General features: G+C 45.6%; 1 protein-coding gene across 9 annotated transcripts; it reads right to left on the bottom strand.

Annotated features, from left to right (window-relative positions):
- Positions 1 to 670: 670 nt before the first annotated feature.
- ZNF512 (zinc finger protein 512) lies at positions 671 to 25,841 on the bottom strand. Of its 9 annotated transcripts, none has more exons than XM_075144634.1 (14): positions 25,763 to 25,841; positions 22,556 to 22,614; positions 21,023 to 21,231; positions 18,978 to 19,067; positions 16,246 to 16,329; positions 14,849 to 14,973; positions 14,396 to 14,482; positions 10,754 to 10,852; positions 6,849 to 7,016; positions 6,024 to 6,218; positions 5,229 to 5,330; positions 3,858 to 3,920; positions 3,279 to 3,377; positions 671 to 2,802 (listed from the first exon to the last, which is right to left on the bottom strand). In XM_075144634.1, exons 1-14 carry the CDS (start codon positions 25,805 to 25,807, stop codon positions 2,503 to 2,505), a joined length of 1,725 nt encoding a protein of 574 aa, XP_075000735.1. In that variant the 5' UTR covers positions 25,808 to 25,841; the 3' UTR covers positions 671 to 2,502. The 9 variants fall into 9 exon arrangements, with proteins under 9 accessions (XP_075000735.1, XP_075000736.1, XP_075000731.1 ...); XM_075144635.1 differs by having other exon boundaries at positions 18,978 to 19,064; XM_075144630.1 differs by having other exon boundaries at positions 21,023 to 21,245; positions 25,543 to 25,807.

Below are 25,841 nucleotides of genomic sequence, written 5' to 3'. Positions count from 1 at the left end.
TGTTATTTATAGCCCTGGATACACGATGCTGTGAATTCCCCAATTAAAATACCTTCCTTGAGGCTAAATTTTCCCATGCCCTCAGAGCAGTAGAGCGCTGCTGCAGTCATATTGGGTAGCCTGCCTTAGTCCTAGAGCAGGATGCAGGTGTTCCTGAACAGATCACACTCCTCAAAAGCAGTGGACTGTGCTGGTGCAGCAGTACCACCGCCTCTTATCAGCTGGAGCCAATCCAGCAAACAATCTGCTGTAACACTGATGGAGCATGAATGGACTGTTGGATAATAATTTTTTTCCACATGCCATGTTATGTGGGGAAATATGTTGTTGATGCATCCCTACAAAATCCAGGTGGTCACAAAGTATCCATGTCCAGAAAGAAGGTCTGGTTAGTAACTCATAAATGACAGTAAATAGGACTCTAGACTGAAATCCACTAAGAAAAACCTCCTTTAATTCATGGGTTTATCGTGTTGTCCATCTATTGGGCAGGAAGGTAGTAAACGTGTGGTGAAAGTACAGCTGTGTAGAGTGGCGTACTGAGGAGAAATGGTGCAGACCACTGAACAGCACCAGAGCATGCAGGACAACCAAGTGGGCAGGCTCAGGTGTGTTGTGCAAGTAGGGATCGTACCAAGAACACTGCACACCAAACAGACAAGAAACCACATTCTCGCACTGGTGACATTTTATTTGTTGTCTTCTGATCTTGCCTCTCTTACTGCAAACCTTATACACCCTGCACAGAAGTCCACGTATTTATACTTTCAGCGCAGCACTGCAACCACAGTGACAGCTGGTTCCAAAAGGCAGTGCAACTACCGCATGTAAAGCACAATGGAGCACTGCACGCTGTCTCACTACCACATGTGTTAGTCCCCATGAGAGACAGACCGTGCTCAGCTGGGGTCTGCTTTGCTTATTATATGGGAGAGGCAGTTCTTGAGAACACCCTGGCCATACAGCATTTCCCACTGTCAGGGCCAACATGATTATTCTGGTAATAACACATACGTATAAACCTGCCTGTTCACCAGGCACTGCAAGGGCTTCCTTGTGAATTTCAGCACTAGCAACTTTGGTAGACTGTAAAAATTCACAAGGAGGTAACATGAAGCCAGCTGCCTATTTTCTTGCCTGCAAAACTGCAAGGAAAAGGTCAAATTTTGCAACTTCCTGGTACAGTGGGTCTTTGGATAACAGAAATTCTGGAGAACCCACCCTCTGAAAAACAGAGTAGGACTGCCTGTGTTGCTGCTTCCTACTAGCTTCTATGCATCTGCTGCATTTATGGAGCACAGGAGGATATTCCCTATGATCCAGAGTTCATGCCAACATGTGACTTAAAATAATGAACCCTCTTCTTTTAAGCTTTTCCACACAGGGAAGCATATCTCACTCATTATATCTCACTCACACAAAGGAAGCAGTATTGAAAAGAAACAGGTGATATAAGACAATGAAGGTGGCGTCTACAGTGCAGAAAAAAATGACACTATGGGAGTGTGGGCATGACGAAGAACAACACACTGGCAAGGTAGTTCAATGGAACCTGGGTTTCAGCATTAGCAAGACTGCTATTGCAGGTATGCACTGTCTTGCAGTAAGTTTGTTTCCCAGGTGAGTCTGAAACAAGTGGTCTTCAGAGGGCCCATGAAGGCCATCTTATTACATTAGTTACTGGGGGTTTCTGAAAGGCCAGTGAATCTCCAGAAGGCTGGAGAGTGTTTATTCCTCACTGGACTGGAAGACCCTCTACATACATTCAATGCCCAGTGCTACACAGATGCCAGGGGAATACTGGGTTCCTGACGAGGGTAATAATGATGTTCCATCACTTCCAAGCAGACCAGAGCTCACGTGCTACTGTCTGGTGCTGAGCCTAAACATCAGTGTATGAAGTAGAGACAGTGCCTTGTGCAACAGACTGGAGTACATGCTAGGAAGGTATTTGCTCTTCTGTGGCAGCCTTTCTGACAACAGACAGGACACTTACAGGGCAAGCTAAAGCCTTTGTATTCTGCACAGCACTGCTTAGTTTGTGTGCATACTGTGCAAGAAAGGATTCTCCCCTTAAAGAGACCTAAACACTGTGCTAGTTAGTCCCTTATAGGGAGAACTACTAAAAAAGAACCCTGATCTCACCCATCAGAGGAAGATGACAAAACAGACAGCTGCTGTACTGGAAACCACTAAACAAGCAACTAAATGTGACCCAAACCGAGACTGTAGTCAGAGCAGGAACTACACTGGGTACACTGCTAGTGCCACTGTCCAAGGGAACTACACCAGGAGAGGCAGCCTCTGTACCACAGCTTTGGTTTGAAGTCTCTCAGAACTGACCAGAAGCAACAGTTTCAAAATTAAGGTCACCGAGTAGAACGCAGTCACAGTCCCAAAGACATTCAGTTGCTTATATTAGTGCTGTGGGTTATGAACCTGACAGAATTGGGGCTTGTAACTGAAAAGCTTTAGGATTACTCCTTCTCTTCTTCCAGGGATTTACTTCCGGCCTCGCTTGCGGCTGGTTTTTGGAAATTCGGCTCTCTGTGCAACTTGGGGCTCCCCCTCCTCACTACTTGCGCTCTCATTGTCCACCCGCTGTGGACGACCTCTCTTACTTCTCCTCATTTTTTCAACTCCAGCAGCAGGGAGCTTCTTGGCAGCCAGGGTCCCAGTTCTCTTCTTTTTGCCCCGGGTCACAGGACGTTTCTTCCGTTGCTTCCTCTGCTCTTCTCTTTGGCGGATTTTCATTAGCTTCTCAAAGCTTTTGGTGGTAGTTGTGTTCACATCAAACCAGTCCTGGAGGGTTTAGAAGGCAACAGGTTGGTACTGATGGTGGAAATACCATATAAAGCCTATCAGGGCTTATAATAAAGCTGCCTTGTAGGACAAGGGTTTCCTGAAATGTGAGATCTGGGAAGGCAGCTGCCGAACAAAGTTCTGTTCTTCGATGTTCCTCCTCAGGTGTCACTCTGTCTCAGAGGATTCAGGTTTGATTTGGCAATTGCCTGGTTAAAGGCATGGGAAATGCTGAAGAGCTGAATTGAGCAGCAGCAGCTTGGGACAAGACATGTGACACACCACTTGCTTCCCAGACCAACACATAAGACCAGCGATGTTTAAGCAAATCAAAGGCCACTTGAGTCTGGGACCCTGTTCCCAGCAGTGAGCAAGGAAAAAATAAAACAGGGCAAGCATCCAGCATTTCCTTCCCAAGACACCCTCCCCACCTCCAACAACCTGGGGTTTGAGGACTTCCATTCTGCCTGCCTTACCTCAGCATGCACAGAGTTGATGTGGTACTTCACCCCACTCTCTGAAATGAACTCCTTCTCACACAGGAGACACTTGTATTTACCAGCCACAAAGTCTCCCTGGCACCAAAACAAAAAAATCCATCATTAACTGCTGCCTAGAAGGCTGATACACTTACATATTGTATTTGAATCTTGCTCAGATATAACCCTGCAGTAAGAAGAAACTCTCATTCATACCAGACAATGCTTTAGCTACAGGAGCACTGACATTATTGACCAGTTATGCCCACAAAGCATAGGACTGCTCTGTGAGATGTTACAAGGTCTCCAGCACTGTACCTGGAAAAGATGCTCTTGTACCTGTGAATTTACAGGTAGGACTGCAGTTTCACTAAAATGCATGCCATTAAGATGCTTCCTCCTTGCCTCAAGCAGTGTATGAAATGGCAACCCCATTAACACATAGGAAAGCACTCAAATTGTGAGGAACTCAGATTAGCAGATGGCAGGACAACAGCTTGAATAAGGAGATATCTGAGGGACAGGGACAGTCAAGCTATTGGTATAAAAGATAGTGAATACAGTAAGGCTACCAACCAAGGTACACGTGCCAAGGTGAGATTTGAGTCCTGAGACACTGGCATATACAGATTCGCAACCCTGAAACAGTAAAAAAAGTGCGTGTCAGCAAAACTCTAGTAAGAAATCATTTCTTCCTGCACAAGAAAGTCTTATTCTCTGGAAGACAATTCCAAAAGGGGTAAGAGAGGTAGAGGGAGGGAGATACTGAGTCCTACAAAGCGAGAACGCTTCTGGTAAAAAGATCGTTAAAAGAGACTTAAGCTTTCAGTAAGTTAAATATTTCCAGTTTCTGAGCACATTTAGACATAATAAAGACACTCCTGTCACTCTATCAAAAGCGTGAGTTTGCATTTTGCCAAAAGTGCAGCAGAGATTAATTTCAAACAAAGCACAGGGGCAAGTACAAGACACTTCAATCCCTCCTGCCCTGCTCATGTATCTAGTGGCACAGAACAGAAGTACTGCATCTGACATCAATGATCTCGGTTAAAGGGCAGCTTTACAGGCCTACCCTATGGGGAGCTTTAGGCATCAGTCTCGAGATACTAGATCATGCTCATCCAACAGCCCAGACCCTCAAACAGGAGGTAGGTGCAAGACATGCTTTTGGGTTACTGGTCGGTGAAATAGGACAGCTGCTTTCTGGGGACAGCTCCGTATACAAAGCTGTGTTACAACTCTCATACTTGGAAATGATGCAAGCCTGAAAACAGGGAATAGAGTGCTGGGGGTGGGGTAGGGCAGCGGGAAGGCATTGTCTCTACACCAAACCCAGATGGAAGCCACCGCTGACCCTTGGCTATCCAGCAGTGTGTCAAGTGCGTGACATGTACCATAGTTTCCACCAATGGGGCGACTCCTTCTCACTGGATCTGACTGGCGACGGCTGTGTGGGACTGTAAGAAACTAAGTGCATGTGCATAAGCATCCCTAGACCAGACCGACAGTGCCATGCATGAGTCTTCTGTAGCCCATTTCCAGCTTCCAAAAGAAAAATTAAGTGCTGGACCAGACAAAGCCCCTCTACTCTTACATTTCCATCTCTACTCCTCCCTTCTTCTATAATTAGATTTAGTACACCTGCTAGACAGGCAGGGGCCTGTCATTTTTCCACTGCTCAAACCTCCAAATGGACCAGCTCCCAGCTGGATGTGAAAGCTGTACCAGTCTGACACCACGTTACTGGCTCTGAAGTGGACAAACACATTCCCAGAGGGATCATCCCTAGGGCAACAGTCCAAACAGGGTCTTGGTTACACTAACCAACTATACTGAGATGGAGTAGAATTTGTCTCCCACAAAGAGTTTCAAGGTTGTGGAAAGCTATTGGCTCATACAGACCTGAAATCTGTCCCCTTTGAGGCTTCAGAAACACTTAAAGCTTACCTGATTTGGGCAGTGGACTCTTCGGTACATCTTTATCTCCGTTTTCCATTTGCACAGCACATCTTGACTAAATGTGGGCAGTCCAGGACGAGTATATTTCAGCTGAGATAAAGAGATGGAATTGAAAGCTGGAAGCAATGTTGGCTACACGTAGTGCCACGTATGTCCCTTTCTCTCCTGGGTTATGAGACGGGAAGTGCTATTTCTTCTCCTACTCTAACAGCCAAACTCTCAATAACCAATCTCTTCCCGTGTCGCTGACTCTCTACAAACATAACTGAATCTGGAAAACCCCCAGAATATAGCAGAATCCAAAACTTCCCATAACCTTGACTACAACATTTCCTCTAAAGGTACTTACCCCATTAAAATCATAAATCATCCTTTTCCCTTGGGTTTCCTTTACAGCCTAAAAGATGCCCCTGGAAATTCTGAAGCCTGAAAAACTATGAAATATCACTGCATGGCAGCAGTGATCTGCAGCCTATGACTTGTGAGCAACATACTGCCTATAAATGCCTTCAGTGTGCCCACTGAAAATTACAGCAATAGGACTTGAAAGTCATTATAGTCTGCCTGGATAAAATACTTATACCACAGTAATTGCTACTGTAGCAATACTGTAATCTAAGACCAGAGAGAGCAAAACCTGATCCCTCCCACAAGATACTACTTCTTCAGTAATTGCTTTCCATGGTCCACTAAACACTGGCAACACTGGATAGATGCTAGTGCAAGATTCATCTGCTGTGAAGAAAGACTCAAACCCTATATAGCATTTTTAAGGCCTTGTACCTTCCGGTCATCTGGAATCAAGTCCTGCAGAACTTTTCTCTTCGGCCACTCTTTGGCCAGCTCTTCTCCAGCTAACTCATGGAGATAGTAGATTGCCACCTTTGCAGATCTCCTCTGAACTCTGCCTGTGTTATTTGGCTCCCGTTTTATTTCCTTCAGGCTCTCGGTTCTTCTCTCCTCATGGAGGAAAGTGACCTGCAATGAAGGCCAAAAAAGGTGACCTCCTTCACTAGTTCCTATTTCAGTTACACTAAATACTGTGAATAAATATTCTACCAAATCCCTCACAAAAATGCTGCTGTAGCTGTGGTTCGCTGTCACAGACATAGGACAGAAGTGCATCCCACTAGTGAGACAGACCCTCAGATCTACTCAGGGGGGTCATAGCAGTAAGGCTCAAGCAGAGTTTCATGCAGCCACTGGTCTTGAAAGGATATCACATCATTTGCTGTAAAACCCTCAGGGACAACAAGCATAGTACTGCCTGTTCTGCTCCAATGTTGGGTCTTTTAAGAGCAAAGAAAAGCATCTCACAAGTTATACATGTTAGCATCATTCTTCCATGAAGCAAAAGTCAGGCTGGGGAAATTCTACTGCTGCCACGGTGATTTACTACTAAAAACTTCATCCTAGTCACAGAACAGCAACAGCTGCTGCTAGAAGGAAAGTATCATGGACAGAATACTCCAGAAAGACAGAAAAATGCACAGATTTGCTATCCCTAATTACCCACCCAAGTAGCAGACAAAAACCTATGTGTGTCTCAAGTCTGAATGGCTGAAGTACCACCACACTATCCTGAGAACTATGGCAATTTGCACTTACCGGCCCGTGCTTAGATCGGAGATGGTAGACAAGTCCTGCTTTTGATTTGTATGCTTTTCCACAGTGATGGCACTTCATAGCCATTTTCTCCAGCTCAGAAACAGCCTTCCCACATTTTTTAACATGATATAGGTATCCCATTATGCTAGTGAAGCTGCCTGTGCAGCCCTGTCAATGTAGAAGAAAAATGCATGGAAGAAAAACGCTCTCCGGTGACCACAAGATCACTGTGTATAGAATCCACAGTTTGCTGACCAAAGTACTATCACTTTTCCTGCCAGACCAGAGACAATCAGGTAGTAAACTTTAATGTTAGTCTATTCAGATAAACAAAATCTGGGGCAAAGAATTGGGTGCAACTGGCAGAAACTGTTTCTTAGAACTTCTTTGTAGGTAGTGGGTAACAGAAAATTTCAATATATGGAATGAAGAAGCAAGATACTAAATGAGGATGCACAAAATGGAAAGATTTTCAGAGACAAATGAGAAGTTGGGCAGAAAAAGAGGAAGGCTTTATATTTGGTTGGCTGGTCAAACTGTCTAGAATGCAACAATATTAGGGTGATGGTAGATAAAACTTTCAGCTATTCCTAGGATACAGCTATTGTCTCATGCTGCAGTGGAGAACAACAAAAACTGTAATGGTTCCTGCAGATGTCACTTACTAGATTATCTCCTAACCCTGAATCCAGTGATCAACTTAACACTGAGCTTGGAAACAGGACAAATCAAACATGCAACAGCAAGTTTTTAATGTTCTTAGATGTATCCACCTGTCCTCCATCCCCTTCTCTAGCTGTGGCCAATCTCAATATTTTCAAAAACCACAGACAAACTCACACAGTTAATTATGCATAAAAACATCTTCCCAGCTATCATAAACAACTAAGGCAGAGCAGAAGTACACATTAATAAAATACTTTTGGTGCACACAAAACAATCCAGTGTCCTCTCAATTCTCCCTGAAGACACCAACACATCAAATACTCAAAGAGCTCTAGCTGACCCTGCTTGAGCACAGGGGTTGAACTAGATAACCTCAGAAGTTCCCTTCCAGCCTTAATAATTGTGTAATTCTGTGAACAATTTATAATACCGTTGCAAGGTAAAATGGTTATCCTTTAACTTCTTCCTCCCTAACATCTTCCACTGAATGCATTTATAAAGTCGTACCTTTGCTGTGTAACTCCTTAAGCCAGGTAATAGACAGCCCTACCAGAGGGGTTGCGTTGCTGGACCTGTTGGTCACCAACGCAAGCGAGCTAATCAGAGACATCACGGTTGGAGGCAGCCTGGGCTGCAGTGATCACACACTGGTGGAGTTTGCAGTCTTGAGGCATATGGGGCAGGCAAAGAGTAAAGTCAGGACCCTGAATTTTAGCAAAGCAAACTTCCAGCTGTTCAAGGAATTAGTCAATAGGACGCCTGGAAAACTGCCCTCAGGGACAAGGGAGCAGAACAGAGCTGGCAGATCTATAAGGATGCTTTCCACAGAGTGCAAAAGCTCTTGATCCCCATGTGTAACCGATCAGGAAAGGAAGGCAAGAGACTGGCATGGCTGAGTCGAGACCTGCTGGTCAAACTAAAGGGTAACAAGGAAACGCACAGGCAGTGGAAGCAGGGACAAGTACCCTGGGAAGAGTATAGAGATGCTGCCCGGTTGAATAGGGATGGGGTCAGGAAGGCCAGGGTGCAGCTGGAGCTGAACTTGGCAAGGGATGCAAAGAATAATAAGAAGGGCTACTATAGGTATGTCAGCAAGAAAAGGAAGGTCAAAGAAAGTGTACCCCCCCGATGAACATGACTGGCAAACCGGTAACAGCAGACGAGAAGGCTGAGATACTCAACAACTTTTTTGCCTCAGAGTCCTGAGGGAATTTTCTGATGTAGTTGCCAAGCCACCCTCCACGATATTTGAAAACTCACGGCAGTCAGGTGACGTTCCCAGTGACTGGAAAAAGGGAAACATTGCACCCATTTTTAAAAAGGATAGAAAGGAGGACCCTGGGAATGACTGACCTGTCAGCCTCACAGGGACAGCCTTCCCTCTGTGCCTGGGAAGATCATGGAACAGATCCTCCTAAAAGCTATGTTAAGGAACACAGAGCACAGGGAGGTGATTCAAGACAGCCAGCATGGCTTCACCAAGTCTTGCCTGCCCAACCTAGTGGCCTTCTATGATGGAGTGACTACACCAGTGGACAAGGGAAGAGCTACAGATGTCAAGAAAGACATAGACCTGTTGGAGCAGGTCCAGAGGAGGGGGATGCAATGCCTCTCCTATGAAGAACGGCTGAGAGAGTTGGGGTTGTTCAGCCTGGAGAAGAGAAGGCTTTGGAGAGACCTTATTGCAGTCTTTCAGTACTTAAAGGGGGCTTATAAGAAAGATGGAGAGAAACTTTTTAGCAAGGCCTGTTGCGACAGGACAAGAGGGAATGGTTTTAAACTAAAAGAGGGTAGATTCAGACTAGATATAAGGAAGAAATTTTTTACAATGAGGGTGGTGAAACACTGGCACAGGTTGCCCAGAGAGGTGGTAGATGCCCCATCCCTGGAAACATTCAAGGTCAAAGTGGACAGGGCTCTCAGAAACCTGATCTAGCTGAAGATGTTCCTGCCCATGGCAGGAGGGTTGGACTAGATGACCTTTAAAGGTCCCTTCCAATCCAAACTATTCTATGTTATCCATCTGGGCTTCTGTAAGGCCTTTGACACAGTCCCCCACAACATCCTTCTCTCTAAATTGGAGAGATATGGTTTTGATGGATGGACTATTTGGTGGGTAAGAAATTGGCTGGATGGTTGCATCCAGAGATCAACAGCTCCATGTCTGGATGGAGATCAGTGATGAGTGACCCTCAGAGGTCCGTATTGGGACCAGTACTGTTTAATATCTTCACCAATGACATAGACAGTAGGATCGAATGCACCCTCAACAAATTTGCAGATGACACAAAGCTGAGTGGTGCTGTTGATGCGCCTGCGGGACCTCGTGAGGTTCAGCAAGGCCAAGCGCAGAGTCCTGCATGTGGGTCAGGGCAACCCCCGGTATCAATACAGGCTGGGGGATGAAGGGATGGAGAGCAGCCCTGCCGAGAAGGACTTGGGGGTACTGGTGCATGAAAAACTGGACATGAGCCGGCAATGTGCGCTCGCAGCCCAGAAAGCCAACCGTAGCCTGGGCTGCATCACCAGCAGCGTGGCCAGCAGGACAAGGGAGGGGATTCTGCCCCTCTACTCCTCTCTGGTGAGACCCCACCTGGTGTACTGCATCCAGCTCTGGGCTCCTCAGTACAGGAAAGACGTGGACCTATTGGAGTGGGTCCAGAGGAGGGCCACAAAAATGATCAGAGGGCTGGAACGCCTCTCCTGTGAGGAAAGACTGAGAGAGTTGGGGTGGTGCAACCTGGAGAAGAGAAGGCTCAGGGGAGACCTTATTGCAGCCTTTCAGTACTTATAGTGGGCTTACAAGAAAGATAGGGCCTGTAGCGACAGGAAAAGGGGTAATGGTTTTAAACTAAGAGGGTAGATTTAGACTAGATATAAGGAAGAAATTTTTTACGATGAGAGTGGTGAAACACTGGCACAGGTTTCCCAGAGAGGTGGTAGATGCCCCATCCCTGGAAACATTCAAGGTCAGGCTGGATGGGGCTCTGAACAACCTCACCTAGTTGAAGATGTCCCTGCTCATTGCAGGGGTGTTGGACTAGATGACCTTTTAAGATCCCTTCCAAACCAAACCATTCTATGATGCTATGATACTCTGTCTTAAAAGCATAGCTAGGATCTTGAAACAAATCCAGCTTTCGCCAGCACCAAAGCATACTCAGCAGAACTCTCATAATATTTTATGTTCATGCATCCGCTGCTGTTTAATTCAGGATACTTAGCACAATGCAGCTTACCTCCCTCGTACACTTTAGTTTTCTCATACGCTTCAAAACCTTCCGAAGGCGGTCTCGCTCAAGCTGCTCATCCAATTCTCCTCCCTCCTTCACAACTGGCTAAAGCACAGCAGAAAGATGAAAGAAAAACACAGGATGCTCAGCATTTACAGTTCTTCTCATCGGGAATTCACTACTCAACACACTACTGAAGGAAAGCTGCTAAAATAATTGAATCTCTGCAACTTATGTTTTACAGAAGTGTATGTAATACAATGATCACTGTCTATATGCCAGAACAACTGAATTATCTTTAAAAGGAATAAACTGCCTGAAAACCACTTTGCAGGTAAGAGTTTTAAAATTTAGATAGCTATCCATGAACAAAACCTTCATCAGAAATGGTCCCAAACTGTAGCTGCTGGGAAGGACAAGGGTATGTGTTTCCGTAATTACTTTTCTCCCCTTCTGCCTGTGGAAAGTACTTACTTAGATCTCTGTCATGCATCTTTAACATTTACTGGTCCTACCTTTCCCACTTAGCCTAACTGAACCTAAGCAGACTAACTGCCTGTAACAGTTATTCATCTATACTAAACTACAGCTCACATTCTTCTCTATTCTCTCTCTGATGGTTATTGTATACTATTTCCTACACTACCTTACAATAATATTACACCTAGACAGAATAAAAAGTTAGAACTGAGTGACAGATCTATTTCTCAGGGCCAGAACATGATCCCTGGCCTATTTCATATACTAGTACAGCTGTAGGTTTAGAAACCACAGTACTGGGAACTATATAAAAAAATAACAGTAACAAATTATCTAAACCTTACCCAAACTTCTGAGTGAACTTTCCAAAAGTTCTAATTCTTCACTACTACAATGCTTGACCTGCTGTTTACAAACAGAGAAGGACTGGTGGGAGATGTGGTGGTCAGAGGCCGTCTTGGGCTTAGCGACCATGAAATGATAGAATTCTCGATTCTTGGTGAAGTAAGCAGGGGGGCGGACTTTGGCCTGCTCAGGACACTGGTCGAGAGGGTCCCTTGGGAGACAGTCCTGAAGGGCAAAGGGGTCCAGGAAGGCTGGACGTTCTTCAAGAAGGAAGTCTCAAAGGCGCAGGAGTGGGCTGTCCCCATGTGCCGTAAGAAGAACAGGCGGGGAAGACGACCGGCCTGGCTGAACGGGGAGCTCTGGCTGGGACTCAGGAAAAAAAGGGGAGTTTATCACCATTGGAAGAAGGGGCAGGCAACTCAAGAATAGTACAGGGATCTCGTTAGGTCGTGCAGAGAGGAAATTAGAAAGGCAAAAGCCCAGCTAGAGCACAATCTGGCCACTGTCGTAAGAGACAACAAAAAATGCTTTTACAAGTATATTAATGACAAAAAGAGAGCCAAGGAGAATCTCCATCTTTTATTGGATGTGGGGGGGAACATTGCCACCGAGGATGAGGATAAGGCTGAGGTACTTAATGCCTTCTTTGCCTCAGTCTTTAATAATCAGACCAATTATCCTCAGGGTATTCAGCCCCCTGAGCTGGAAGACAGGGACGGCGAGCAGGATAAACCCCCCATAGTCCAAGAGGAAGCAGTTAATGACCTGCTACGCTGCCTGGACGTTCACAAGTCTATGGGACCAGATGGGATCCACCCGAGGGTACTGAGGGAGCTGGCGGAGGAGCTTGCCAAGCCGCTCTCCATCATTTACCAGCAGTCCTGGTTAACTGGGGAGGTCCCGGACGACTGGAGGCTTGCCAATGTGACGCCCGTCTACAAGAAGGGCTGGAAGGAGGATCCGGGGAACTACAGGCCGGTCAGCCTGACCTCGGTGCCGGGGAAGATCATGGAGTGGTTCATCTTGAGGGCGCTCACGAGCCATGTGCGGGACAACCAGGGGATCAGGCCCAGCCAGCACGGCTTCACAGAAGGCAGGTCCTGCTTGACCACCCTGATCTCCTTCTGTGACCAGGAGACCCGCCTCGTGGATGAGGGAAAGGCTGTGGATGTGGTCTACCTGGACTTCAGTAAAGCCTTTGACACTGTCTCCCACAGCATTCTCCTAGAGAAGCTGGCGGCTCACGGCTTGGACAGGTACACTCTTCGCTGGGTAGTTGGGCCGGGCCCAGAGAGTTGTGGTGAATGGAGTTAAATCCAGTTGGCGGCCGGTCACGAGCGGTGTTCCCCAGGGCTCATTACTGGGGCCGGTCCTGTTCAATATCTTTACCAACGATCTGGATGAGGGGATCGAGTGCTCCCTCAGTCAGTTTGCAGATGACACCAAGTTGGGCGGGAGTGTTGATCTGCTCGAGGGTAGGAAGGCTCTGCAGAGGGACCTGGACAGGCTGGATCGATGGGCCGAGGCCAACTGTATGAGGTTCAACAAGGCCAAGTGCCAGGTCCTGCACTTCGGCCACAACTACCCCAGGCAACGCTACAGGCTTGGGGAAGAGTGGCTGGAAAGCTGCCCAGAGGAAAAGGACCTGGGGGTGCTGGTCGACCGCCAGCTGAACATGAGCTGGCAGTGTGCCCAGGTGGCCAAGAAGGCCAATGGCATCCTGGCCTGTATCAGAAATAGTGTGGCCAGCAGGAGCAGGGAGGTGATCGTGCCCCTGTACTCAGCACCGGTGAGGCCGCACCTCAAATCCTGTGTTCAGTTCTGGGCCCCTCACGACAAGAAGGACATGGAGGTGCTGGAGCGTGTCCAGAGGAGGGCAATGAAGCTGGTGAAGGGCCTGGAGCACAAGTCTGATGAGGAGCGGCTGAGGGAACTGGGGTTGTTTAGTCTGGAGAAGAGGAGGCTGAGGGGAGACCTCATCGCGCTCTACAACTACCTGAAAGGAGGTTGTAGCGAGGTGGGTGTTGGTCTCTTCTCCTGAGTAACTAGCGATAGGACAAGAGGAAATGGCCTCAAGTTGTGCCACGGGAAGTTTAGATTGGACGTTAGGAAAAACTTCTCTACTGAAAAAGTGGTCAGGCCTTGGAACAGGCTGCCCAGAGAAGTGGCTGAGTCACCATCCCTGGGTTTTAAATACTTTCCTGGAAATATTTAAAAGACGTGTAGATGAGGCACTTAGGGACATGGTTTTGTGGGCATCGTGGTGTTGGGTTGACGGTTGGACTCGATGATCTTAGAGGTCTTTTCCAACCTTAATGATTCTATGATTCTACGATTCTAGGAGACGTTGCCTTCTTTAAGTAATAGCAAAGAGGAAAAGCAGAATGTAGCATTAGTATCTTTACAGTCAATAGAGACAAGAACTAAACTGCTGCTTCTGCTTTTTTACCTTTGAACTTGTAAAGAACTGAAATCTAGTCTGCTCTGGATGTAGAAAAACTCCTACTTTCTAGGAAAGGACTAAAAATTGCAGCCTAATGAGCAATCATTTTTTTTCTGATTGAGAACACCTTTTATGTGAGACACAACCAGCCTAAACAGAAATTCATCCCCTCTTTCCAAGATGTAGCATGCCTATCATCTCTGGTAACATTCTACTGTTTTTTCAGATGTCAAATCTCACAGGAAAAATAATAGGTAGACAAGATTTGAACAGCTACAACATTTGAAAAAACACACCATGTTCTGTTTCTGTGTGCACCAGGGAAGGAACAAAAGACTGTCTTGCCTGTAGGATTTTTAGATGCACAGCAGCTGTGTTACCTGATTGTTATGGTCTGCCATGACGTGGTATTTCATCCCTCCTAAAGACTTCAGCTGCTTCCCACAGTGATGACATGTGAACATTTCCTAGAAATAAACAAGGACATGGCACGTGTAACTGTAAATTAACCAAAGCAGTGGGAAACTCTTTGGGGGAATGGAGCTGGAGAGCTGAACATTTTATTTGGGCCTGGTAACTGCCCATTAAAAACAGAAGAGATTTTATGGAGCCTAAAATTTAGGGAACAATGAAATAGCTACACCTTTGTTCGCTACCCCAAACCTCCAGCAAAAGGCTAAGCAAGAAGAACCAAGTGCAGCCTCTTACAGACATATAAAGGACTCTTGCTTACAGACATGATGATGAGATGAAACACAAAACAGTGTGCAGGCATTTCTATCAGTAAGCTGAAGAGGAGTAAAGAAAACCTTGTTCATCTCTCACGTTCTTACCTGCCTGCAATTTACCATATGTTTCTTCAGTCCTTCTACAGTCTTTCTCACCACAGCCCGGCATGTTGGACAGGTAACTCGGCCTTTGTCCTGAATTTCCAAAGACCATCGCTCTTCCATACTACCTGTCAGAACAAAAGGTTTGGAATAGAACTGCAACCACAGTTATCTTTTTTTTTCCTTCGATGTGCACAATGAATCCTAGAAGGAAACAGGTCACATGCTACCAAACTCATGTCCAGCTACACTTCAATAGGTTTAGCTCACTTGCAGCTTTAAATGTGTCATGTGACAAGGCACACATCACTCCTTTTGGGAGATCATTTTATAAAAACTCTTTAATCCTACCATCCCCTTGCAAGGAGTGTTCTTCCACTTGTTCATTAGAGCTTTTTCCCTCATTCATTTTTATTACACAATTACTTTAGCATGCAGAGTAAACTTTTCTTTCGGCAAAAAGGGTTTTCACAGTAAAAGTAGTCACAGATGCGACTGAATAGTTTCAGACAAAGTCCACGGTTCAGTTCTACTAACCAAATATTTAGAACTCCACTTATGTTAACCAGCAGTTTTGGCACTGAAAGTGAACAGAGCTGTACCACCAGGCCAAGTGACTCCACAGCCAGGGAAAAGTACCCTGTGTGGCGTGGTTTCCAGCTCCTGGCCTCTTTTTGAAATGGCAAGCAAAAGTTGGCATAATCCACAAAGATTATAAATTACCGAAATGGGTTCTGGGAAGAAAGTGGCTTAGCAGCCATCTGCTTGAATGCTTGTCATAAAAAGATCTAAAGGCTTTCCTCTTTGCCCAGTAATAACAGGCAGGGGTTATCCCTCCCCAGGTGGCTGGGGGAAAAGTCTGTGAATCAAATAGCACTTGGCAGAAAACTGGGGTATTTAATGACTGCTGTGAGCTACACATACCAAGTCATTCCACTTGCTGAGTCAAGGCTAATGTTATTTTTCTACGATGGACTGCTTGGGTCTCTGGCTACCAGGTTACCAGAAAAGGTGATTTGGCAGCAACAGCTACAGAGTTTTTCCTGCAAACATATTCTGCTGAGTAAAAAAGTATAAATATTGTTATGAGTTTTATAGTGAAACTATTTTAACAGGCTTTTGCTCAGCTCAAAAAGGGACTCCCCCCTCACTGTTCCATTATGCAGTGGTAAAACCATGTGGAACTACACTATTAGGCAGTATGCAGTCCCTCCAATCTTGCTCTGCGGTACTGACACAGTGCCAAAAGGACAGCAGCCAGTTCTTCCTTGTCAACAGTAAAGTGAACGACGAAATGGGAACACCAGAGACATAGCTGTTGCTCAGATTCAAATCCTAGAATCACATTTATCTTTTAGCTGCTTTATGAACAATTCTGAGCAACTGCTTCTTCTTCTTACCTGTGCCATAGGTTTCCGGTTCTTTCTGAACACAGTGGCCTTTCGTTTTGGAGTTTTGTTGTGTTCCAGCTTGCTGTTTTTTTCCTGTTATAACACAAAAAAGAAAGACCAGAAGACTTAACTCTGCAAGCCTTGTTACAAATAAACAGAGATTTTTTGCTAGGAGGCTGTCTCAAAGCTACTTATTCAGAAATGTTCAATACTTTTTTTTTTTTTAAAGGAATTTCAAGATTATATTGTCTACTCCCTTTCAAAATCCATAGCTATTTACAGCTGTATTAGTCCCATCCAGATATTTGTAATCTGTATGGTTGTTCATATACAAAGCTCAGGGGATGGGAACTCGCCACACTGAAACATCCTCTGTTCACAGTATGGCTGAGCCAATCTAATGAGTTCTTGACAGTCAAATGGACAGTCCCATTCCTCTACTCAATCCTGTTTTCTTTAGACTAAACAACTCTTATTGTTTTAGTATTTCCTCATGGCTTTTTGCTCTCTTCTCGTCCCTGTTCTCTTCAGTTGGTCCACTTTGGGTAATCTGTGCCAGAGTTTGACCACCCTCACAGTAAAAAAATGTATTCTTGTCTTTAGATAGAATGTTGTGTGTTTTAATTTGTGTCCATTGCCTCTTGTCCTGCCAGTGAGCACTATAGAGAAGAGTCTGGCTCCCTCTTCTTCATTCCCTCCCATCAAGTATTTATACTCACTGGTAAGATTCCCCCTGAGTCTTCTCTTCTCCAGACTGAAGAGTCGCAGCTCTCTCTGTCCTCATAGTAAAGACATTCCAGTCGCTCAATCATATTTGCACCCCTGTGTTGGGGAGCCCAGAACTGGACACAGTACTCCAGATGTGGCCTCACCAGTGCTGCGCAGAAAGGAAGGATGATCTCCCTCGACCTGCTGGCAATGCTCTTCCTAATGTAGCCCAGAATGCTGTTGGCTGCCTTTGCCACAAGAGCGTGTTGCTGGCTCAGTCAGCTTGCTGTCCTCTAGGACCCCAAGGTCCCTCTCTGCAAAGCTGGTTTCCAGAAAGTTAGACCCCAGCATATGCTGATACATGGGGTTATTCCTGCCCAGCTGCAGGACTTCATATTTCTCCTTGATGAACCTCAAGAGATTCCTCTTTGCTTAATTCTCCAGCCTGTCCGGGTCCCTGTGAATGGCAGCACACCCATCTGGTCTACCACCACTCCTCCCAGTTTTGTATTATCTGTGTGCTTGCTGAGGGTGCACACCGTCCCATTGTCCAGGTTATTAATGAAAATGTTAAACAGTACTGGCCCCAGTATTTACCCCTGGGATATACCACTAGTGATGTGCCTCCAACTAGACCTTGTGCTGCTGATCACAACCTTCTGGGCCTGGATGTTCAGCTGGTTTTCAATCCACTGTGTACTTTGTCAGCTCATCTATGAGGATGTTGTGGGAAACAGCACTAAAAGCCTTACTAAAGTTGAGGTGAACAACATCTACTGCTGTCCCCTCGTCCACCAAGCTAGTGACCTCATTAGAGGTAGTCAGATAGTAGAAGGCTATCAGGTTGATTAAGCATGATTTGCCCCTCATGAATCCATGCTGACTACTCCCAATCACCATCTTATCCTTCGTGTATTTGGAAATGCTTTCCAGGAGGATTCGCTCCATCGCCTTCCCAGGGACTGAGGTGGGGCTGAGCAGCCTGTAGTTCCCCAGATCTTCCTTCTTTCTGTCCTTGAAGACAGGAGTTATACTTGCCTTCCTCCAGTCTTCAGGAACCTCTCCCAGTCACACTGACCTTTCAAAGATAATCAAAAGTGGCCTCACAATGACATCAGCCAGCTCTCTCAGCACTCAGTGCAACCTGCCAGGCCCCATGGGACTTAAGTATGTCCAGTTTGTTTAAGCGCTCTAACTTTGTCCTCCTTCACTGACTGTAAGGCTTCCTTGCTCTAGACTTTCCCCCTGGTCTCAGGCGCCTGGGATTCCTGAAGGATTCCTTTAACTGGTAAAGACTGAGGCACAGGAAGCATTGAGTACCTCAGCCTTTTCCATGTAATTTGTCACCAGTTCCCCTGCCCTGTTCAGCAGTGGACTCATGCTTTCCCTAGTCTTCTCTTTGCTGTTCATGTACTTGTAGAATCCTTTCTTGTTGCCTTTCACATCCCTTCCCAGATTCAGCTCCAGGTTGGCCTTGGCTTTCCTAACCTCATCCTTGCAAGATTGGACAGCAAATGTGTACTTTTCCTGTGTCACCTGCTCCTACTTTCACCATTTGTACACTTCCTTTTGCACCTAACCACTGATTAACAACTCTTTGAAGGCATGAAAGATGTATAATATCAAGCATTTCCCCGCTCCGTCTCTATGGTAAACAAAAATCAAAGTGGTTGGGTTTGATTTCTCCTTAACAAACCCATATTGCTGTTATCATCTACTTATTAATCTCCAGATGTTTACAAGTAATTTGTCTGATTATTTAGTCCAGAATCTTTTGGGAAACTGAAATGAAACAGACTAGCCTACATTTCCCCTACTTCCTTTCCTCCCTCCCTTTGTTGGACTTTTAACAGAGACTGAAATTAGATCAATCATCTCCCACTGTAAAACAGAAACTAGTCAACAGTCTCCTGTAACAAAATACCCAGAATCAGAAATGGAGTTGGAAGACAGCAGAGGATAGCATTTGGGCAGAGAGGAAGTCTGAAGTACCTGAAGGCTTGTAACTAGGAATTACAAGTTATTTGTATTACCCAAAATCTTCTGCTTCTTCCTGGGAGAGTCTTTAAGATCTTCGCCTTCCCCTTGCTCAGATTTCCTCTTGCCTTTCAATAGTACTTCTGCTAATGAGTAAGAACAGAAATGCTTCAGTCTCATTATTCAGTCTGGATAACAGCTTTGAGTCTGCTCCTGCCTCAGCTTATCCTTGTACTCAATACTTAAAAAAAAGTAGTTTTTCTAAGGCACCTGGACACCAGTGAGCTAGGCACAGCCTTTTGACTCAGTAACTTTTAGGCACTCCAAAGCCTGCAATCCTCCGACATAGGAGAGAGGGAAGAAACAGTGCCACAGCATGGTCTGCGAAAATAATACTCCTCAGGAAGAGAGCCAGAAGGTGCTAGGTTGTCATAAAAAGCTCATCTGCACACACACAAAAAGAAGCATAGAGAAAAAATGGCAGGTGGGGAAACCCAGATAATATCCTGCCTCCCCTCACTATTTCCAGGCCTATAAAGGGCTTATCTTCATGAACACAGAGAAGTACAGAACCACAATGGCAGGCAGGGGAACACAAATTATGGACTCAAAGAAACAGAGACCTTCCCCCGCAGGTCTGTCCCAGGAGACCCACCAGGATGAGTCAATGGGAGCCGCTCTCTGGAGCACCCTTTGGAAGGTGGGGGAGTGGTGAGAAGGGAGAGTGTGGTGTTAATGCCTCGGGTTTTGTGACACACGGGATGCTAGCGAAGAACAATTCAGGATTACACAAGACTGGGATGTTTAGGAGTGGTATCAAAAGAAAGGAAAGGGAGAGAATTAGCTGATTTGTCGGGGGGGGGGGGGGGGGGGGGGGGGGGGGTCAGGGAAAAGAGAGGTGTAAGAGAATAAAAAGGGCCATTTGCTTGTAAACAGGTGGTTGGTCAGAATACAGGTCTGGTCATGCCTGACACCAAATCAGAAGGACCGGGGAGAGCAGTGTCTGTGAGGGTGACCCTGTCTGTAAGGAGGTCTACACAAGCAACTGGCGTGGCTCTGTGGGCCTCAGGGCCCAGCACGTCCACGTACCAGCAAGTGAGGAGACCATGATCCAAAGGCCAGATACTGAGTAGACTGAGTGTTCAGCTACAGGAGAGATCCATATTGCACATGTGTGCACTCACAAACGTACAGACACATATATATGTACTTCTTTTATATATACTTTTTATATATGTTTCTTTTCTCTCATCCTGATCAGCCAGAGCGGGAAACAGGATGGAGGCTGTTGGTGCTGTTTGTGTGAGTGCTCAGCGTGCCTCTTCATGTTGATCTGCGCGGCTGGCTGTGTATACATGTTGTATACGTGTGTTTATACCTACAGGAATACACACTTAGTCTCGCTACTGGTTGGACCTGGGCGTGTGGACCTGCAGCAACCTCACTTCTATCAAGCTACTAGATTCAGCTCTCCCCACAACAGGATGGAATACAGATAAGATACTTAGAGATAAGAAGAAAGTGCATTAAAGAAGAGCGAAGTTTTGGCGCTTTGTCACACAAGAAGTTTGGAAAACAGCTCATAGGCCAGGAAATCTGAATGTTCCTACAACAACCTAAGACCCAAACCACTCCAAATCAGAAAATTGTAAGTGAGAGAAGTGAGAAAATAAAAGAAATAAAAACATCCTTAAAAAAAAAAAATCTACCAACAGAAAAGCTGTGTCCAGTCCAGAATACTACTGAATGGTCCCCTTTTCCACATCTTTACTGTTGTTTGTTCTATTTTTAAAGCTCTCAAAGCATATTCCTGATATGATTGCCAGAACCCTTATACATACCTCTTCTACAGATATAACTGAGTTCAGTCACAGAATCATTAATTTCAATAGACAAGTCACTCAAAAGGAATTGCGTAACATCAGAGAATTTTACCCATGTTTCTGCAGTGGAGGAAATTTATTTCTCCTAATACATGAGGAGCATTACCAAGCTTGTAATTTGTGGCTGAACCGCAGCATGTCTTTCAGAAGTCATCTAATCTCTCATAAAAGAACCAGAGAGAAAAACAATTTTGCGTCGAGCCAAGAGTGATGAGTACCTTTTTTTTCTGAAGATTTGTTAATGCTGTTTTTTATTCCTCTCATTGCCAACCAGTAAGCAGGCCTGCGAATGGTCCGCTTGCTTCTGGACTCTGCACTTCCGTTTACTCGACTTTTCGGTGAGGCAGAAGAAATGTTGCTGACTGTCTCATCATAGTTACTGTTCAGTCCTAAGACAGTAGTTTCCACCACCTCAAATTGCTTAGACCTGGAAAACATCAACTTGAAACCCTACGTATATGTATGCATACATACACACACAACCACAATAACTTGACAGACAACATCCCTTACATCTTCCCAAGTACTCTAAAAATTAACCTCGCAGTTCATTGAATCTCCTGAGTTTTGTGAACTGAAAAGTGCCAGTCAGATAAAACATCCTAAATGTTATTTTTCAGTACATTTTTTAGAGAATGACATTAGAAAGCTACTCAAGAGGAACAGAAAAAAATATTCATCCTACCTCAAACCTTCAACTCAAGAAGCAGGCACAAGTTAATCTCAGTTTAAAAATATACATTTATCCTTAAGCAACCGATGTGGAATATAAGAATTCTTCTGCAGCCCATAATTACAAAAGAGACCTTTTCCATCCCACAAAGGGCAAGATCTCTTTCAGTATGTATTCCCAGAGTCCGAGCTGACACTACACAATTAAAAGACTTAACGCTAGTAAGAATTTTCACCAGCAAGGCTTTCGGCAATGAAGACAGCCTTATAGTATATCCTACAAATCACACTACATTAAAGACTAATTTAGACTAGCCAGCACCACCGATTTTTCTTCCTAGAGATCAGAGGGAAGTTTGATTCACTATTCTCAAATATGTCTCACAGCCCTGAAATGCCTAGACATTTACACTACTGCACGTGACAGCAAAATTATTAGGTGTCAAAGAAACATAGAGTATCTATTCTCTGGGCAAATAGTCCAAATTAATGTAAGAGGAAAGAACAGAAAACAGAAATACTTTTCAACATATGCCATTGCTACCACAATTCACAAACTGAAATAAACAGATTGCTTGAATGATGACTGTGATGGCCATCCCAGCAATATTCTCCCACACCCTGAACTGTGGAGCTCACATGTTTTAACACATCAATCCAGAAATTAATAAGTGGGGCACACTGATGGTACCAGGTCAGATCAGTATAAACTATGTTTAAGGAGGTACTGCTGAAGGATGGGGAGAGGAATTCTCAAATTAAAGCCTGTGTGTACAATCACACTCAAAATACAAAGATTTTGGAACACCATTTGGTCTTGAACATAAAATATTTATCTTCCCAATGTTAAAATCCTTTTAAAAACAATAAATGAATGCTAATACCCCTTGAAGTGTCAGAAAAGCACTTCTCCTCCAAACCAATAAGCAAAGTCAGTTGAGACTCTCATCACACAAACCAAAATCGTTGCAGCTCTTAAAATTCAGAATATTACGTAAAGACCAGATATGGTTTTCCAATAGGAATCTCTCAGCTTTTTTCTTGCCCTCGGTCAAACGAGACAAGAAACACTCACATACTTTTTGTTTCGCAGAGACCTCTTGACCTTCTGTTGTCTGTGATGTCCAGGCCTGGTGTCCTAAGAAAGTAGAACAATTCACATTAGCAGCATAATCTTTCTTCTTTTTGCATGTTTCACTTTTCAGTTAAACACAATCACCTGCATTTAGAGGATGTGCATACCATCCTTTGGAAAGGAAACCACTGTTTTCTGCAACAAGGAAGTGTTTAACCTTTTTAACTCCAGTTGAATTAGAACTGGAATCAAAATAGGGATGAGCTCATCTACGCTCCCCATATGAAAGCCAATCATTCCCCTTGCACTGGGGCACGATGGAGTGTTCTTTGTCTCCAATTCATTCAGTGGTACCTGCTTTCTGCCTAGACTTTATCACACAATGACAAATATTTTAGATCCTAACTTACTAGTTCTTCCTAGTATTTTTTCCTTAATGAAATAATTATTGCATTTACCATGCCAAGAATGTTGTCTCTAGTCTCTTTTATGCCCTCTTTTCATTTTTTATCTCAATTATTTTGTCATACTCCATCACCTGCCCAGATGTTCACTTTATCCATATCGCAGAATCCTTCTTATTTAACAAAGACTTTTTGTCACTTATTGCTTGTTGCTTATGGTCCAATTAAGACATGTAATTTAACAGATACCGTTTTGACATTCCCAAGTCAGTATAAACAACTCATTTGCTGTACATTGTTCCTGGCGTGTGGACAATCATTTATCACCTTCTTCAAAATACTAATAATGACTCAATGACGTTCTTCATTGGGAAATCCAGGACAAAAATCTTGGTTATATACATTAGAAAACAAAAATCATTGCCCAGTAGAAGTATATGAAATACCAAAACTGTAACCTAGGAACAGAGATAGTATTTTGCCATGTACAAGAACTGGCTAAGAAACTGGCAAAAAAAGAAGAAAAGAAAGAATATGGATACATTACCTATCTTCTTTACAGAAAAATGTAATGCACATTATCAACTGGACCATGCTATGAAGTGTTTTAATTATAATAAATGCTACACATTATCTGGGGAAAACAGCAAACAGGGATATGACAGAATTTGAAGAAGTCATAAAAATGTGATGACTTGTCAGGAGGAGATGCTGAGAAACTTCAGGTGCTGTATCAAAACTAGGGAATAGGCAGCTTCAGGGCAAATGAAATTCACCACTAAAAAATTGCACTGGAAAAAAATGAACTTCGATCTGGTTTTTATGCTCTTGCTTTCTAATTTATGCATAGGAACAAGCAGTAGTTCACTCTTCCCAGGACCGCAGTCAGTGAGAAACACCCTAACTACCAGGTAAGAAATTCAGTAGCGGGCACTGACATCAACTAGATGAATTCTTAAACTGTGACAATGGAGTGTCAGACTCTCCTTGAGCCTCCAGCCCCAGCATCTCCTCTCATGGAAACGTTAGGGAAGCAGGAGAGAAACTCACAACTGCTTGATCAATGACTCCACAATCATATCTTGTCTTCTTTGGAAGAAAAGTCAATTGAATGTTTGTGTTTGTATTACTTTGATATGGTTTACACACATATAGTAGCGCAAACAGCAGTGTTTGGTAAACCCCTATATCAGAAATGTGGAGAAACCTCACTGAGGAGCAGCTAGAAAAAAATAGGCCTGTGAAGTTACAATGATAAAAATGAACAAACAGGCAGGCATAGTCTACTGCAATCAGCTGGCCTAATCTATCATTAGAAGAACCTAGATGACTGCCAAACATGGCACATGGTTTGAGATTTTTTTTTTTTTTTAGAACTAAAGAATTTTGCAGAAAAGTGAAGATTAGTATGAAGAATTTAGGTCACAGTTAAGGATCTGCAATTAAAAAAAAAGGAGAGTACAGATGATCTGTCTAGCCTTCCTTTCTGAGAAGCTGATAGCAGCAATTATGAAGGAAACATCTAGAGAAACTGGTGTTTAAGTTTGGAATGGTTTTTATTTATACAGTGGACTTCTCACTTCGAAAACAGAGACCTAAAGTATGCAGGAATGCCCAAGAGCTGGATGTATGGAGAACAAAAAAATCAACTTCCTTGCACAGGTTAGAAAAAGAGAAACAACGGCCTGAAAAGATGAAGGAACTTCAATTGTGAGTGGGCCATTTCTGCCTCCCTATGGACTGTGGGATGTTTCTGTGGCCTGGAACACAGCCTGCAGCTGGAGACAGGCTGCTGCACAACAACGCATCTGGAAAGATGGTGTTCAAGCACAGCACAGAAACTCTCACTGAGGTCAGGAGACTGATGTAGTAACTGTTAGTGAGTCAATCCTACAGCTATAGAGGAGAGGTGTCAGTGGAAAAACCAAGTGTCCTGCGCTGCCGTGACTGTTCCTACCCCCGAAGGAAAACCCCCGGGACCCAGGGCCGGCATGATGGCTCAGCACCCCTTGCGGAACCCCCTGTTTCAGTCCCACGTTTCTACCTGCATGCTTCAGACAAAACGCACGACCGGCGCCGGAGGCCAGCATCGCCCAGCCCTGCATCCCTCCCCGGCCCGCAGCCGAGCAGAGCTGGGCCCGCCGCTCCCGCGGGCTGCCCCGCTGCTCCCCGGGCTAGGCGTCAGTGGGCGACCAGGCCTTCAAACGGAAAGCAGGCGTTTCTGCCGTCGCTGGCGGCTCTGCAGGCAGCCCGGAGCGGGTCCCGCTCGCCACCCGCCCGTTCGGGGACAGGGCCCAGCCGACGGGCGGCGGCAAACAGACCGGGGCCGTTCATAGAGCCAAGGCCAAATCAGCGCTGGGCCGGGCCGGGCCCCCTCTCCTTCCAGTCCCAAGGCCAGCGAGACCCTTGGGGCGAAGCAGAAGTCCCACCGCGGCTGCTCCAGTGGCGCCGGCCCGCTCCCGTCACCCCCACGGCGGAGCCCATTTCGCGGCCCCGTGCGCCCCCCCTGCCCCCGGACCACAGCCCGGCCGCACGCCCCCCCGCGCGGCAGCCGGTAACACCGGTGGTGAAAACCCGAGGCACTCACCGAGCCGCCACCGCCGCCCCGCATGGTGGTGCCGCCGCCGCCACGTCAGCACGCACCCGGCCCGCCCGCGCATGACCACGAGGTCCCGCCCGCCCGCTTCCGGCCGCCTCCTAACGGCGGCGGCCGGCTCCGAGCCCCGCGGGGGAGTGCTGCCAGCTGCCCCCCGGGCCCCGACCGGGCCGTGCAGCGCGGGGAGGCCGCGCGAGCCCGCGGTGCGTACCCAGCCGGCGACGGCAGGCCGACAGGCAGGTCCCCCACAGGTCATGGCGGGGTGCTGTGGGGCCGCCCCCGCGCCGTCC

Source organism: Calonectris borealis, chromosome 3 (assembly GCF_964195595.1).
Source record: "Calonectris borealis chromosome 3, bCalBor7.hap1.2, whole genome shotgun sequence".
In the NCBI taxonomy this organism is placed as follows: domain Eukaryota; kingdom Metazoa; phylum Chordata; class Aves; order Procellariiformes; family Procellariidae; genus Calonectris; species Calonectris borealis.
Note: the sequence above shows the minus strand (reverse complement) of the source record. Positions and strands in the feature narration are given on the sequence as shown.

Bases quoted from the DNA above. Each gene is read 5' to 3' on its own strand.
- ZNF512 (XM_075144630.1), bottom strand. From the start codon at position 25,807: ATGACCTGTGGGGGACCTGCCTGTCGGCCTGCCGTCGCCGGCTGGGTA. The intron at 7,017-10,753 runs GTAAGCTGCATT...CTACATTGACAG, and splicing joins AACTAAAGTGTACGAGGGAG to GGCTGCACAGGCAGCTTCAC. The intron at 3,378-3,857 runs GTTGGTAGCCTT...TTTTGGTGCCAG, and splicing joins ACCTTGGCACGTGTACCTTG to GGAGACTTTGTGGCTGGTAA.